This window comes from Mesoplodon mirus, assembly GCF_964341445.2.
Source record: "Mesoplodon mirus genome assembly, chromosome: 11".
NCBI classification, from domain to species: Eukaryota; Metazoa; Chordata; class Mammalia; order Artiodactyla; family Ziphiidae; genus Mesoplodon; species Mesoplodon mirus.
The window spans coordinates 72,503,054-72,520,888 of record NC_138987.1 but is presented as its reverse complement, the minus strand read 5'-3'; the positions used below and the strand labels follow the sequence as shown (position 1 = coordinate 72,520,888).

General features: G+C 39.8%; 2 protein-coding genes across 3 annotated transcripts in view; one reads left to right on the top strand and one right to left on the bottom strand.

Moving 5' to 3' along the window:
• MYRFL (myelin regulatory factor like) overlaps positions 1–17,835 on the bottom strand; it is a gene marked incomplete at its 5' end in the record, with an annotated part of 116,123 nt that overhangs the window by 8,472 nt on the left and 89,816 nt on the right. For both annotated transcript variants that reach the window (XM_082635916.1, XM_082635917.1), the window contains 6 exons: positions 6,129–6,308; positions 6,430–6,482; positions 6,566–6,640; positions 9,186–9,271; positions 13,892–13,955; positions 14,584–14,747. In XM_082635916.1, coding sequence (XP_082492042.1) covers positions 6,129–6,308; positions 6,430–6,482; positions 6,566–6,640; positions 9,186–9,271; positions 13,892–13,955; positions 14,584–14,747 — 622 coding nt within the window. The remainder of the gene's footprint in view (positions 1–6,128; positions 6,309–6,429; positions 6,483–6,565; positions 6,641–9,185; positions 9,272–13,891; positions 13,956–14,583; positions 14,748–17,835) is intronic.
• LOC309811963 (uncharacterized protein) overlaps positions 1–17,835 on the top strand; it is a gene marked incomplete at its 5' end in the record, with an annotated part of 234,192 nt that overhangs the window by 211,065 nt on the left and 5,292 nt on the right. The window lies entirely within an intron of this gene.

The following is a 17,835-nucleotide window of genomic DNA, read 5'->3' as shown; positions in this document are numbered from 1 at the left end:
CTCAAATCACTGGTATGGGGCCAGAGCTCGCTTGTGGGGAAGGAAGCCAGGGGAGTCGTTATGAAGCGTCAGAGCCGAAAAGGCATTTTAAAAGCATATTGAAAAGGTAACCACTCAGATGACTGTTGTTAAAGCTATGGGAAAAAAAATGTATCTTTTTAAAGTGGATGGTAAAAGCAACCATTTAGTGAGTTGTTAAGCAAACCTAACAAAAGGATTTTAAAGTTTTTGCAGTCAGTTTTTAAATCTGCAGATGTTTTCTCAAGTATATGTACTCTTTATTGCAGTCCTTCATTTTCATTAAACAATATCTATGTTTTTCAATATAATTTTGGGCAAAACACAAAGACGTTAACCTTATTTAACAAGAGACATAAGTTAAAACAATATGTGCTGCTTTCATGGGAAAGAAAAAGAGACAAGAGCTAAAACAAGTTTCTGTATGGAATTTCAGGGTAGAAAGCAAAGCAACAGTGCAGACTTCTGGGGGTTAGTCGCTCCTAAGTATCTGTCCGGGTTAGTACTTCTCACACTAAGAGGAAGGGCTGGTTTTCTTGTCTAGAAAGCTAACTGTGAGCTTTTGGAAGACTGTATCTTGTTCACTATTGTATCCCCACATAAGGCAATGCCAGGCTCAACTGTGGGGTTCACATATCTGTGGAAGGATGGAAGGAGGAGAGTCAGGGAAAGAAGAAGGAAGAGAGGAGGGAAAGCCAATCATGTATCTTCTAGAAAAATGTTTCCTCTTCCACACTCAAAGGAGACACCCCTAGGGGATGGGTGCATTCCTAGACACCCCTAGGAATGGACTCGGGGAGCTGGGCTGCTTCATCCTGTTAGCAAATGGGAGTGAGACAACTTGAAGGTGAGGCAAGTTTCCTGAAATTCCTCCCCAGCGTGATGCTTCCCTTTAAGAAGAAATGGACCTTGATATATGGTGATTTTCTAGAAAATTGAATATTTCCCTTGACTTAAAAATTTATGTACTGTCTAAAAGGCCTCCAGATTTCTTGGATTCCAGCTATTCAAATAGTAATTTTCGAGCACATGTCTCCTGCTGTGAGTTTTGCTTATGACTGCTTCCATAGAAGGCTCATTTACAAGGCAAATGAGGCATAAAGAGAAGGGGAAACCCGACTTCTCTATCCTGTCTGTTTTCTTTCCCTACCTTTTGTTCTATTTTCCTGCTGAATTTTCAGGAAAAAGGTCATTGTAAAGTCTGGCAGTAGAACTACAGAGTTGCCTTACTTCCACAGAAGTGTATTTCTGGGTTCCTGGAGACGTAGAACCCTGTGATAAGATTTAGCATCTAATGGGATAAAGTGTTTTTTAACAGTAATAAGGTGAAGTTGAGGAGAGATAATCTTATAGCTTAGAATTATGAAAATGGCTTTTCAAAAGCAGGATTGGAAATAAATTTTGAGTCTCATGTAAAACACCTCCACTTTGTCACTTATCTGAGGCAAGACTATTCAATTCCGAAAGGCTGGTTATTGGAAAACCATAAATTCTCCTGTAGTCATACAGGGGTGGCTCTCATTTTACAAATTCCTTCCAGCAATATTCCCTATAAAGTTAATATACATTCCCAATGGTTTCCATCGTAAAGTTGGAGATATATTTCACAATCAGCAGATGAGATCTCCCCATAAAATAAGTTAGAAACTTCTGGAGAGGAGAGACTTAAGATGGTGTCCAACCAAAGTATATCCTGTCGTGGTAGAATATGTGTATTGCACTACTTGTAAAACTGCGCCGATGGCTGAGTCCCAGTACATCCTGGATACCTTTTTCTTTCATGATTGAAACAGGCTCAGGCCAAGAAAAAGTCAATGAGCCCAACCAATCGACGGCTGAGTACTTTAACACAGGGAAACATTTTCTTTCAATCATTGACTCTTCTTAGAGGTCTGGTCTCCAAATCAAAATAAGCATGAATTACAGATGCCTTTTGCTTTGTGGGATTTTAAAAGTCTTTACCAAATCTCTTAAAATCTGTAGAACTCCACTGATGCTTTTTCCCACAGGCTCTTAAGTTTTGAATATCTAACTCTGCTGCCTATTTAAATCTTTATTCGTTCCATAGATTAAAATCTGATACATCACACTCAGTTCCTCAGAGTAGAAGCTGAATATTTTGAAACACCCACTTTCCACTTCCTATTAGTCTTATGCAAACCTTTTATTAAGTGTGAGAAGAGGGGATAACCTTTCTGAAAGACATTTTAAACAACCAACTTAGGCCCGAAGGAAGAATAATGGCTTGAGCTCAGCATGTCATAAAAATGCTGATTTCCCTGTACTTATTTTACTAGTAGTCTTACTCCTCAGGAAGGAGGCTCATAAATGTGTTCTGGGGCTTGGTAAACTATTAGATATTACTCCACATCTCACTGAGAGTTAGTCTAAGTTTTTTTTAATTAAAAAATTTTTATTCTTAAATTTGTAATTGGTCTTAAATGCCTCAGAAACATCTTGTTGAAAAGAATATTTGCCTGGTTTTCTCTTCTTTTGGATTTAGGAACCCTGATGTTTTATGTTGCCCTGGACAGAGGCAAAAGATGGAGCAGCAGCAGAGGAGAAATGCTTTTCTTCAGGCCCCCAGAAATACCCCACACTGGGGACAACATCTCAGTGGCTATAGGCACACAACGGAATATTACTCAGCCATAAAAAGAGTGAAATAATGCCATTTGCAGCAACATGGATGGACCTAGAGATTATCATACTAAGTGAAGTGAGTCAGACAAAGACAAATATCATATGATATCACTTATATGTGGAATCTAAAAAGATGATACAAATGAACTTATTTACAAAACAGAGACTCACAGACATAGAAAGCAAACTTATAGCACCAAAGGGGAAAGGGGAGGAGGGATAAATTAGGAGGTTGGGATTAAAATATACACACGACTATATATAAAATAGATAACCAACAAGGACCCTACTGTATAGCACAGGGAACTATGCTCAATATCTTGTAATAACAAATAATGGAAAAGAATCTTATATATATTTTTATCTCACTTTGCTGTACACCTGAAACTAACACAACATTGTAAATCAACGATATTTCCATAACATTTTTTTTTAATGGCTGTAGGCAAAGGGGAGGGGGCAGAGGGTGCTGAAAGGGCTTTCTAGAGCCGTAGAGTAGACACTTTCTGCATCTTCTGAAGTTGATCCCAGGTACGTGCACACACCAAGCCCAAATAAGTGGAGGCAGAATGGTGGGGACAGGGGACCCAGATTTCGATTTCTACTTTGCTCATAATTCACTGCAGAATCTTAAGCAAAGTCCTCAGCCTTTATTTCATCAGTCATAAAATGGGTAAATTGGTAAAAATCAGAGATTCTCCTGACCTGGGGACTTTAGAATCCCAGATGATTACATAAAGGGGTCTGTGGTGTTGGCTGTGGACTTGAAAAGTAACAATCTCTCCCATAGATTTGTACCACTTTTCAAATGTTGCTGTTGAATTAACAAAAATAATTCGATTAAAAGCTTAACAGAATTTATAGTTACATTCGCCCTCTACGTACTTTCTCAGTCAAATAATTGTAAAAGCATAATGGATTCATAATCTCTGGGTCAAAAAGTCAGGGAGCCACTGGTGTAGCTGCTCTCTGACCTTCTATGACTCTAAATCCCCCAGAGTTTTCAAGTTTCCTGAAGGTTATAGTAAATAGAACATTTAAATCCTTTCCGTTTTTTTTCTCAAGTTGAAAGAGGGAAGAGGGAAACAACTTTCCCAGTGTGTAGGAGAGCCTGATAAAGCAGAATTTAAACTCCATTTTTAGCCAGAGAAGCTGATGATAGTTGTGTCTAGGAGGACACAGCCAGACACCTTGGAGCAAATCTTTCTTCAGGAGTCTCTTCAGTGTCTCTCATCATTATGGAAACATAAGATGAGCAGACACTCATTGTCCCAGAGAAGATGGCCATAAACCTTCATGTGGTTTGATAAGGGCTACTCTTCCCAATATCCCCTTGATGTGAAGAGCTGGTTGCTATAGGAGTGAATTTGCTCAAGGGTCAAAAAACTTTCTGAAAATGAAGATTGGGCCAGTTCCCAACCTCTTCCTGTTCAGGATTCATTGTTATCCACCTCACATGGGTCAGATGGTCTCATTTGAGCACTGCTCTCAGAAAATGACACCCAGTATCCTCAAGGTGGACTCCCAAGGTGAGGAAAAGTGTTACCAGCCACAAGGTTCCATGTGCCTTAAAAGGGAAGGAAGGTTCTGGGGCATTTCTGAGACAGTAATGGATTTTTCCATATTTAAAACTATTGAGGATATGATCTCTGAAACTGCAAATTTCTTCCTGTTCCCAAGTTCAATGAAAAATTGCTTTCATGAGAAAAACACTACAAGCATTGCCTCCTATAGGTGCGGGGGAAAACTCTCTGTGCCTTAGCTTCCTCACTGGAAAAAAAAGGGGATAATAACAATGCCTATCTTTCAAGCTTGTGAGGACTAAAGGACTTACTCGTGTAGCCTACGTATGACAGTGCCTTGCATACAATAGTAATACCTCATTATGTGGTGTTACTGATGATGGTGATGATGATGATTTGTAGAAGTTATTTATTCAAGCCTCAAATTGAAATAATATCAAAGGAAATTACATTTCTGCCCCCAAACTTCAACCACTGACCATAGTCTACATGTCATTAGTCATTAGGTCTACTCAAAAATATTCTGGCTTGGGCTTCCCTGGTGGCGCAGTGGTTGAGAGTCCACCTGCTGATGCAGGGGACATGGGTTCGTGCCCCGGTCCAGGAGGATCCCACATGCCGCGGAGCGGCTGGGCCCGTGAGCCATGGCTGCTGAGCCTGCGCGTCCGGAGCCTGTGCTCCGCAACGGGAGAGGCCACGACAGTGAGAGGCCCGTGTACCGCAAAAAAAAAAAATATTCTGGCTCATCTTCTTCCAGGCATGTGTTAGGTCTGCACTTCACCAACTGTTTTTAAATTAGACATGACCAATGTCACTTGCTTTGGCCAGTAACATGTAAGCAGAAGTGACTTGTGTTACACCCACATGGAAGCTGTAAGAGCCAGTGCACAATTTGCCCCATTATCTTACCACCTCTGTAGAGGCTGTGGAAATATGTACTGAGAAGGAGTCTCTATCAGCTGAGTCCTGAATGGCATGATGAACAAGATCCCTCTTTTGATCGACATTTAACATATACAGAGAGTCAAATAAATTTTTGTCACATTAAGCCACAGTGATTTGGGAGTTGCTGTTACCACAGCATCTTAATTGATAAGTCACACTGATATGTATGTATTGTTATTATTAGCATCATCATCATCATTATTTTAGACACTTGTTAAAATGTGTGTATACAGAAGGAGATTTCTAGAAACAATAATAACTTAGTATACATTGGGATGTATAGTATTTGATCTTACAGAGATAATTATACTTTTAGTCCTTGATCAAGTTTCCATAATTTATTTTATTTTATTTGTTTATTTTTATTTATTTATTTATTTATTTATTGGCCACGTGGCATGTGAGATCTTAGTTCCCAGACCAGGGATCAAACCCGTGCCCCCTTCAGTGGAAGCACAGAGTCCTAACCACTAGACCGCCAGGGAAGTCCCAAATTTTTTAACATGAGAATTCTGTTACTTAAAGAGTGTGTGTGTGTGTGTGTGTGTGTGTCCCCCAAGGAGGAGGAAGAAGATAATCTGAAAGTGGAAGCCTTTTTCAGGGACTTAAAGCTTACCCTGAACTCATTAGAATCTTCATAGCCTTTTACATTTTGCCCTACTTGGTTTGGGCAGAGAGCCCAGATGCCACATCATTTTATAAGTTCTAAGTGAGCCAAAAGATCTACCCATCTTCACATAATTACTTCTCTTGTGCTACTATTACTATCTTGGTTGGCAATGAACAAATGAGACCCTTTCACTTGAATCAACCAAAATTTCATCCCTGGGTGGGGAACTCAATATTATAAGTGATTACAAGTTTGTGTATTTGTGTTTTCAAAGATCTTGCCACCCCAAATAGAAGAGTGGAACCATTAACAGACTATCCAAGTAAATAGTGAGAAGGGAAAAACCTCAGGTTCAAAGCACTAGTTGTTACTCTTTGAACATTCTTTACCTGCCCATGGCCTCTGATGGGGCTCCTTCTCCTTGGGCTGTCTTTGCACAGGGCTTGAGAAGACTCTTCTTGTTCCCCAGATGGGACAGCAATAAGTCTCCGAACATGGCAGGATCTCACAGAAAGTGATCTCTGGTACTTGGAAGGGGGGTTGTGTGGTTGCCAGAGAGGTATTAGGTGCTGCAAGGCATTGGACAGAGGGAAGGAAAGTGACAAGGTTAACCTGAAAGGCTGGTTCTTTTCTTGACAATTCACATGAAACCCAGGCTGGGTTTGAGGGTGAGGAATGTGACGATCTTACCCAAGGGGGAAGCTGTGGGTGGCAGAGCCGGATCCTGGGAGCTGGTGAGGTTGCTGGAGGAGGAGAACAAAATAATTAATGAAAGAGGACTTCAAGAATCCTTCTCCCCAAAGGAAAACAAGACTGGAACTCTCACCTCGAAGGGAGACTTGGGGTACATTGGTCTTGATCTTTTAAGCTAAGTATGTAAAGGGAGACTATTGTCAAGCCACTGTTAAAAAAAAAAGAAAGAAAGAAAGAGTTATGTGGCAGATTTGATTCCAGATATATCTCACACAACCAGCTGGCCAGAGATGTCGTCTCCCAGGCCACACAGATGGGAGAGGAGGGGCGGGCAGCCAGGGCTGACAGAAGCGCCATGGAAGCCAGCACAGTTCTGCCTCTCAGCCCTGGTGAGAAAAAGCCCCCAATCTTCCCAGAGCTCGGAGGCTCCCTGGCTAATCCGGGCTGACGGATTTTTCCACAAAGCAGCCCCCTGGCCCTGGCAAGCTGTCTGAGAAACGGCTGTCACTAGTGGAAGATTACAAGAGGAAGCATGTAAACCACGAGAGGCAGCCCTCTGTTCCTTGCAGGAAAAACTCAGAGCAAAGTTCATATCCCCCTGGTGGAGGGCGTCCACACTGTGGTGTTGGGAAATGAAAGACCACACAGGTTTAGTCAGCAGTAGGTGCCAAACCCTTTGGCCGCTTCTGACATCTTCCTGCTGCCTGTCTTTTCAGAGCACAATACACCAAATTGGACAGAGGAAGGAAAAAAGTACAATGAAGCATCCATTTCCACACTACGTGACTTCAAAATAATGAGTGTATCTTTCCCCCCAATTATCAGCATTTATATAGCCAAAAGGAAGCTTACCTTAAAGGTCCTGAGCTTTGGGAAGCTCTTCCCAATATTGCTCACACATCCAAACACTCAGCATTCTCCTCTTTCGAGGGTGTCTCTAGAACTCTCTCTACAATCCCGCCGTGTGCTGGGCCTGACACAGGGGACCTTACTTGACCTCTTGCCGGCTTGATGTCACATCTGGTTCTCTAGACTCATCTCATTAGTATTGATATCTTGCTCCCCACCAAAGGTAGTGGATTTACCATCATTAAATATACACAAAGAAATGTGCCACACATTTGAATTCTGCTCATGAAGAAAGGATCCCCAGAGTGTTCTCAGCAGCAGCTGGTTACTGCCCAGTGGGCACAGCCCTGCCTGGGAAAAGTGGTGCTGAGCTCCAAAGATGCCGTTAGACAGAATCTGTGGCATCGCCCTGGCAACTACTTGCTGTGGTCCAGTCTCCCTGACTTTGTTCTCCCACATCCCCCATTTTCTATCTCCCTATTACTAATCCTTAAATACTCTTTCTGATTTGTTTGCCATCTGCATCATTGCATGGCCCGGGCAACTTCTAGGATCATAGAATGAAATGGACATCTGCTTCTTTCTTTAGGGTTTTGACCCTTTCTCAGGTACACCACAGGCCAGAAACAAGACAATAAGCCCAGTACCTCCCATTTCTGGTCTTACAGGTAAACAACATTGGAATTTGTAAGATCTGATAAGCACATTTAAAAAGCAGTCTCTTCATATCAAAATTAGACTTCCTATAAGCTTTGCATTGGATTTTCATGGGAATGTGTCTCTAGAGAATGTTAAGCATGTCTGTGAAAAGTAGATGCTCACACTCTCCTGAGTTGGGAATCGCAGAAGGAGACAAGTTCACTGGAGAGTGAGAAAAGTACATCAGCTTCTACTGGGAATTCTATGTAGTGGTGTCAAATACTTGGGGATGCTTCCTGCAGTGGGCAGTAGCAAGTGAAAAGTTAAAATGCTGAGGGGAGAGAAGGGTACAGAGAGACCCACAATGTCTCCTATAACTGAGAAGCTGCTTTGGATCAAGAAACTGGAAGCATCCTTGGGACCATCCCTTACTTAGCCTCTGAGGATAATTGTCTCCTCTGAGACAAGGCCCAGAAGCTAGTCCTTTTCCACACTAACAAAGCATTTTTGGAGGGATAGATAAATACCCCCTTCCACCATGTAAATAGACCGAAAACAAGAAGGCGAGGAGGACACAGGAAAGATGACCAGGGCTCAAAGGCTGAGGAGCCATCATAGCAGCAGCATGAGCCTGAAGACCAGAGACCTGATAAAGACTCCTCATCCCAGTAAAGGATGACCCCTCCTCCCTGCGAAGGAGGGATGTCAGTCAAAAGGCACACGATGCTTGCATAGCAAATGTATGTGTTTGCTTTAACTGCTTAGTACATTTGGCTACAATTTCATCATATTGCATATCGGGGTAATCTCAGTCTCTTTTGGTATAAAATCCAGAAGAATTCTAATATGAATATCCATGGGAGAGTGGATTGTACCTGATTACCTACACCTACTCACTCTTTTCGCCTAAGTAGATAGGAAGGAGAGCAAAGATTCTGAGAAAGTTATTTGCAAGACTAAAAAAGATACACACACACACACACACACGAAAGGCACAGGGAGCTGGTAAGAAATATCAGTTGATTAAAAAAAAAGATCATCCTTCATCTCATATTTAAGAGCAGAAAGCCTGTGCTTCTTTTCTTCAAAGTATAAGTTTATAAAGGGCTCCTGTATCTCTAAGCTAAATCAAAGGCCAATGCCTGGTTTAAAGGGCTCCTTGTCTTCAAAGTAAATAGAAAGTCAGTCCCCAGTTCATTTGTGAGAAAAGGAAGATGGGAAGAGAAAAAGAGCTTGACATAGCACAACACTGATGTTTTTCTTACCAAAATGCCATCACAGCAATGAGAGTTATAACCAAGGTCTGGAAAACCCAGTTAGGACACGACTGTTTTTTTCCTGAAAAAGAAACCTATAAAAAATTCAGCAATGAGAAATGAAAAATCAGTGATGCCAACTTTGAGAAGGATGCCTGAAGACTCACTCCCCAGGGGATCTTTGCTGCTCCCTTCAGCCTACATCTCCCTCCTCCTCTCTGCCTCTGAAAACGAAGTCCTTTCAAAGCCAAGTTCTTTCCTTTTCTTGGCACTCCAGGCTACACTCTCTCCTCCCTGCAGGACAATTGTCTGTGCCATTCATTTAGTGCTTTTTCTTGAAGTTTTATGAGAGAAGACCTACCAGACAATATACTGTCAGAACCCAGAGGTCCATTTCTTTTAATACGATACTTTTGAAAAACAAAAAGTCTTCAAGACATAATAGAATAAATCCCAATGGGAGAACTTCAGGCAGCATGACAAATTGCAGAAAAGATTTTTGTGGCATGAAATAATTACTCCTTAAATCATATACAATTTTTTCCAATGCTGCCACCTATTTTTGAGGACTGTTCTGGGCCTATGTCTTATTTATTCTTATATCCATTCAACAAATATTCATTAAGCACTACTATGAACAACATTATAGGGGGATATGAAAATAAGTAAATTCCACTCTCTAGGAAGTGAGTGAGATAAACCTTTAGGACTGGTACATACTGGCATTAAAAACTTTCACATAAGGAATGAGCCAAGAACCATAGGAGAGACAGCTGTGCACCTGGTGAGGAGTCTCGCTGGAGATACGAGAGGCTTTCTGCCCAGTTAAATATGGTGCTCCTTAAATATGAGTTTCCTACTAATGCAATAGAAAGTATTATGTTTGCTTCCTTCTGGGGGTACAGGATTGGAAGGGAATTGGAGGATGGTGGTAGTTAAGAAATAGTTTAAAATTGGTCTTTGAATTTCTTGGGCAGGTTATCTGCATAAAGAAAATGTTCTTCAATGTAATATTGGGGGTCGGTGGGGGGAATTAACCACACCCTTTTTAACAAGTACCCAAATTTTAGGGCTATCATAACTGAGTCATCCATAAGTGCAGTAGGAAGCCACTTTGAATACCAAGAAGTGGATGGTTTATACCATTCCTACATCCCACTGGAACGGTTTTGAGGACATCCTAATAGTGTGCTGTGCAAAGAAAGAACTCAATGCAATGAAATTTGTTGAATTGATTGGAATTAAATAGTATTAATCTCAGAATAAGAGCTTCCCCTTCCAACCTGCTCCCCAAAGCTGCCAGATTATTTTAAGTCTCCATGCTTTTGCTCAAAAGCCTTTGACCTTGTATAGGAAAATGGCCTAAGACCTGGGGTCAGACCTGGAGTCAAGCCCTGAACAAGTCATCTAAGTGTCATTGATCCTTATTTTCCTCATCAATAAAATAGGAAGGATAAAATCATACCTGCCTACCTTTCAGAGTTATTGGGTGGACCTGATTAACAGAGAAGTGTTTCTCAAGTTCAAGTCTGCATGAGAATTACTATGGAGTTTGTTAAAAAATCTAACCGCCCTAAAAAATTCTGATTCAGTAGGTTTCCATGTAGCGTGAGGTGGGGGGCTGTGAATCTGTAAGAAGTGAGATAATGAAAAGTATCTGTGTTTACTAATATGTTTAGAATAGATAACTAATAAGAACCTGCTGTATAGCACAGGGAACTGCACTTCGCCGTACAGTAGAAACTAACACAACATTGTAAGACAACTATACCCCGATTAAAACAATAAATAAATAAATTAATTAAAAAATAAACGTACTTACTGAGATGACACATCATTTACTCAGTATTATCCATTTGACCTCTATGTTACTAATTTTCATAATACCCTGAATTGTGGGGGGAAGCGGGCTCTCAGAAGAAGCCTGTGTTTGTTCCTTCCCTCTCTCCCTTCTCCTCCACGTACTCAGTGAGTTTTTACTTGAATCCTGAGGTCTTTCTCACCTCGCCCCAATCATCAACACACAGCAGGAATCACCCACCTACCTCTTGGAAGTAAAGAAAGAGAAGGAAAGGAGAGGAACCCTTTGGATTGGATGAGACCTTGATCTTCCTCCAGAACGAGCATCATCTTGGCCAGCATTGGCCCAGCCAGGCTTCTCACCATCAGGTAAAGCCCACCAACTGCTCATAGCCAGCACTTTGCTCATTAATGCCCCCACCCAACCCAGGAGGACCACTCTCCACCCATACACTTGTGTTTCAATGCTCCAAGGATCTTGGAGGCTTTGAGGAATAAAGGTTACCTAGGGGGTTGGTATATGGAAGGGATAGTTAACCTCGGAGAAATAGCAAAACCTCCTAGAAAGATAGTACAGGGAGAGCAAAACACCACCATTACTTGTATTTTATCAAGCTCCCTGGAAGACTGTGATATATGCCAAAGTATGAGAACCACTGAAATAGTGGGTTTGAAAATACTAAGTAGCGGTGGACACTTACATAGCACTTATGTGCCACACACTCTTTTGAGTGCTTTATGTATACTAATTTATTAACCTCACAGTAATCCTCAACTATTCGATAATGCAAGTACTGTTATCATCCCTATTTTAGAGATGTGGAAACATGAGTCCCAGGAATGCTAAGTTCCTCACTCAAGATCACACTGCTAGTAAGTCACAGAGCCAGGATTTGAACCAAAAAACACTTGGTTCCGGAATCTGTGCTCTTAACCCCAATGCCATGCTGCCTCCCTTTTCTGTCTGTAAAGAAGGATACACTATACAACTTAGATATTATTGTTATTATTCAAAAAGTCTTCATGGCTGCCAAATGAACTCCTTAACTGGTGATCCAGAAACTGAGCCTAACATATTTTCAGCCTTAACTGCTACTCTCCTCTTTAACAAACTCCCACCTAGTCCTTCAAGGAAGCTGGTGTCAGCTCCCAGACCTTGGCTGTTGCCATTCCATCTGAAACCTCTCCAGCAGCACCTGTCACTTTCTAGCCAAAGCTTATGCCCCCTTGAAGACCCGGGTCCCATGATACTCCCACAGTGCTCTGAGCCTCTGCAATATTTATCACATTCGGGTACAACTGTTCTTTGTATTCTCTTTTGATCTTCCCTGGCTACCTTAAAATTCTTTAGAAGGGGCCACATCTTACTCACTTTTGCATGCACAGGGGCATAGGACAGTGACTGCATGAAGTCTCTGAATTGAATGGGTGCTCTTTAATGTCTGGATGTCCATATAAGTCCCTGAGCCTGTGTCCACACCCCAACTCCCCCACCACCCACACACCCAAGACACTGAATCTCTTAATGCTTTAAATTTAGATTGTGAGCCTTCAGGGAATATTTTCAGACTGGGCTCTCCATCCATTCATTCATTTGACAAATATTTCTTGAGTACCTGCTCTGTGTCTGTCCCTGGGGACACAGAGTGAGGAAGGCTGACACAGAGCCTGGTCTCATGGACCGTATGTTCTAGTTAATATTCTGAGAAAACTGCAAAATAAAAAGATTCTTTGTGTGCAAGATGGGCGCTACAGAGGTTGCACAGGAACCAAATTGTACCAATCAGGGCCTCCATGGATGTAGATACAATCCCCTCTATCCCCTTGCAAACTGGTTAGTACAAAGAGCACCTTCCCTACACAATATTTTTAGTATTTTGTGTTTATTGAGCAATCTGCTATGTGCTGGGCATTGTGCTAAGGGCTTTCGCTCATTTAATCCTATCAATACTCTTTGTAAGATAGACATTATTATTATCTCTGTTTCCCAATGCAATTAAGTAAACTTGCCCCCAAACACTTCTACATATACATTTATCCATGTATTTATGCCTATTGGTATACCAAGAAGCTTGTCCACCGCATAACATTTTAGTAGTTTTTAGTAGAAATTAAACTTTCTAAACCCTCTTAGAATAGTTCAGTGACGTACAACATGAGGAGTAGAGAGTAAATTGGGACAGTGGCCCAAACATCAGGTCAGCCCGTAACAGGATATAGGTTAAGGTCATAAATATCTTCCTCCGGTAAAGGCCACCTTTGGAAAACTAGTGGATCTGAGGGAGCGAGCTGAGGTTCACAGCTATCTACGAATGGCAGCTAGGAAGACAGTATTGCAGCTTCTCTCTCACTGACACTTCTCTGCAATGGAGAGGGTGTCCTTTAAGTTAATAAATGATTAACCTTCACCTTTAATGTAAATGTTATCCTATTTGATGAAATGCTCTATTCATTAATAAAGCTGTCACATTTTAACCTTTGCAAGCAAGTGAATACCTAGTCTCCATTTGCATATATAGTAAATATCAAAGGGAAAAGAGGGATTTGTGGATTAACTGACGTCCCTTTGAGATCTTCTGGAGACAAAGGGCCTGAGTCGAGTCAAGGCATCCACACAGATCTTGCAGCTCAGGGTCATCTGCTGATGAATTTCACCTGATGGGGACTATATACACAAAAAGCGGCAGAACAATATTTCTGAAATGAACAGGTTCTATACTCATATCTCTAAACTTCTCTTTGAAAAACCAGTTAATATCTATTAAAAGGATAATATTTAAATGCCTTAAGTGCATAAGGATGCCTAGGGAACCCATCAACAAATAAATGAAGAAAAAAATTCCTGATCAATTTTTCTAAAGACTATTTGAATAGAAAATATCACCTCTGTTCATTATAAATTTAAGTCTATTTACCTTGCTGTTTTTTTTGGGAATGGTCCTTTTTGGAGAAGATGCACTAAGAGCTCTGCTAAATTTGCTTTAAAAAGAGAAAGAGAAAATTAGTTTTGATTCAAATGCCTCTCCAAGAGTTATATGACAAAGGCCCAGGCTGTCACTAACACAGCAGTATGCTTTTTTTTTTTTTTTATTCAGTGGTAATTTAAAAAAGGAAGAGTCAAGGCAATTGAGAGTTCTTTTTGTGTACAAGAAACTTAGTAAGTATAAATAAATGCATTAAAAGTTACATTTCCCTTTTTCTCAAAATATATCCCAGAAAATGTGCACATACCTCCTTAAGTAATTAAAAAAAAATAGAATAAAAGTTTTTTCCCTGAGGACCAAACATGGTTTTCTAAATTTAGAAATGGCCACCTCTCCTCCTTAAAGGAAAGGCCACCCTTTTGTTAAAATGTAGCACTTCCTATAATCACTGCTCTTAAACAGATGCATTATATTTTGTTTTATTTTAAAAGTAGCAACAGAAAAAATAAGAAAATTATCACATAAAACAACTGTGTTCCAAAACATTCTGAAAGAAGAATAGGGACTTAATTAAAAGAAAGTAATGGTTGCTGCTTGGTAGAACAAACCATTCAGATTGATCTAGTTATGGAAAGACCCCATTCTCTCCTTTCTCCAAATTTCTAGGGCAATCCTGGAAGTACCTGATTGAGCTCACTTCACTGGCAGAGGACTTCCAACTACTGAGCCGCTTTAGCCTGGCCAGCCTTCTGTTCCATATTTCTAACTCTTCTATTCTTTCTTCAAGGTTGTTGGTTAGTTTGCAAAGCTGCTTCACTGCACCCACATTTTCCATAAAGATCTGGTCCTAAAAATGAAAATAATTCAGAGCACATTCAGTTTGAGACCACTAGACAACTGTCCACAGCCCATCCAAAGACAGTTGGAAAACTCCATTGAAAATGGCTACACACACACACACACACACATACACACCCAGCCTCAAGTTCATTCAAGGTAAATCTGGAGGCTTGAAATTTAAAGTGGTCTTGCCAAACTTCTGGCTCTGTAGTAAAACTGCTTATGTCCAATTTGCAATAAAATGGAAATATGTCCTTGTATTCCAAGAGAGAGAACAGAGCTGAAGGACACTGTCAAGTTGCCAATCCAAAGATTTATTTTCAGTGGCCATTATGCTCTATTTAAAACTCATGTAAAGAAATTCAGAACAGGCTTCTGAATGTTGATTTGTGTTTGCATCACTAAATCATAAGGAATGACTCCAGTTCTCCCTGGTAAAATGTGCATCAAATTGCTCAGGTGAAGGAGGGAGGAAAGAAGACCTGGGCTTTTCTCTGAGTTCTGCCACCTGCTAGATGTGAGATCCTGGGTAAAATGTAACAACTTCTCTGAGCTTCAGTTTCTTCATTTATAAATGAGAGGATGATTCTTGAGGTGTTGATTTCTGTCTTAATATCCCATAAGCTATTACATGCAATTTACATTTTAGCTTAAACAAAATTTAAAACAACAGCACTTAATTCTTCCTATTCAAAGAAAGTTACTGACATGTCAGAAAGAGCAAGAAAGAAGAGATCAACCAAAACCACAGGGATCCAGATACCCCTTCCCTCACCCACACACGTCAGTTGTCTTGGGATCGTGTGTCTGTCTCTTAGCCATACAAAAATCCTGGAAAGCTCTCATCAACTCACACCCCAATCCCATGACCACTCATCTTCCCCACCCTCCTCTGTTTACAAGTTTAGAATGTCATGGCACTCTTTGGGGCTCATAGAGGCTGGTCCACTGTTGTAAAGTGATGAGCTCAAGGCCAAAATAGAAAGACTATTTTGTGGCTGGGGATCAAACTCAGGGCTGTGTGTCTTTGAGATTCTCATCATGCAAACCGAAGTTTTCTGGGTTTCAAATACTGTAAAGCAACCACTTGGAAAGGATTCAAAAGCTGAACATTATAGATTTAAGGCTTATTTCATAGAGTTTAAAGGCATACATACTGGTATAAAACACACTGGTAAAGGTAAGTATAGTCAGTTTAAGAATACTCTAATACCATTATATAATGGTGTATAAATCACTTAACTCTAGCATAAAGGTTAAAGGACAAAAGTATTAAAAATAACTATAGCTTCAATAATCTGTTAATGGTACACACAAAAAAAGAGGTAAATTTTGACACCAAAAGCATAAAACATGGGGTGGGGGGTAGTAAAAGGGAAGAGTTTTGTATGTGATCAAAGTTAAATTGTTATTGGCCTAAAATAGACTGTTAAATCTATAAAATATTTTATGTAAGCCTCATGGTAGTCACAAAGCAAAACCTACGATACACAAAAGGTAAAGAGAAGAGAATCAAAGTATACCACTACAGAAAATCATTGATTCACAAACGAAGACAGCAAAGAAGGAAGAAAAGAACAAATGAACTACAAAACAGCTAGAAAACAATAAGATGAGCATTTAAAGAAGAATTAATACAAATCTTTCTCAAACTCCTCCCCAAAATGGAAACTCCATCCACTACAAACTCATTTTAAAAGGCCATCATTACCCTGATACCAAGGCAAGATAAGAACACTACAAGAAGAGACAATTACAGGTCAATATCCCTGATGAACATACATGCAAAAGTCTTCAACAAAATATTAGCAAACTGAATTCAACAATACATTAAAAGAATCATATGTCATGATCAAGAAGGATTTATTCCTGGGATACAAGAATGGTTCAATATATGCAAATCAATCAGTGTGATACACTCCACTAACAAAATGAAGGATAAAAATTATATGGTCATTTCAATAGATGGAGAAAAAGATTTTGACAAAATTCAACATCCTTTCATGATGAAAACTCTCAACAAATTAAGTATAGATAAAATATACCTCAACAGAAGCCATAATGACAAGACCACAGCTAACATGTGCACTTAATGATGAAAAGCTGAAAGCTTTTCCTCTAAGGTCAAGAACAAGACAAGACATGCCCACTCTCCCTGTTTCTATTCAGCACAGTACTGGAAGTCCTAGACAGAGCAACTAGACAATAAAAAGAAATTAAAGGCATCCAATTTGGGAAGGAAAAAGTAAGACTGTTTCTGTTGAAATTGGTATGATCTTGGATACAGAAAATCCTAAAGACTCCATCAAAAAATAGAACTAATAAGTGAATTCAGTAAAGTTGTAGGATGAAAAATCAAGTTACAGAAATAAGCTATGTTTCCATACACTAATAATGAACAATTTGAAAAAGAAATAAAGAATCCCATTTACAATAGCATTAAAAACAATGAAAATACTTAGAGATAAATTTAACCAATGAGGTGAAACATCTGTACACTGAAAATTATTAGACATTGATGAAAGAAATGATGAAGACACAAATAAATGGAAAAAATATCCTGTGCTCTTGGATTGGAAGAATTAACATTGTTAGCATGTCCATCCTACTCAAAGCCATCTATAGATCCAATGCAATCCCTGTCAAAATTCCAATGGCATTTTTCACAGAAATAGAAAAACTAATCATAAAATTGGTACAGAACCACAAAAGATCCAAAATAGTCAAAGCAATTCTAAGAACAAGGCTGGAGGCATCACACTTCCTCATTTCAAACTATAATACAAAGCTATCATAATCAAAACAGTATGGTACTGGCATAAAAATAGATACACAGACCAATGGAACAAAACTGAGAGCCCAGAAATAAACACACACATACGGTCAATTAATATTTGACAAGGAAGTCAAGAATACTCAATGGGGAAAAGATATTTTCCTCAATAAATGGTGTTGGGAAAATCTGATATTTACATGCAAAAGTAAGAAATTGGACCTCTATCTTATACCACTTACAAAAATTAACTCAAAATGTGTTAAAGACTTAAATGTAAAACCTAAAATTGTAAAACTCCTAGAAGAAAACAGGGAAAAAT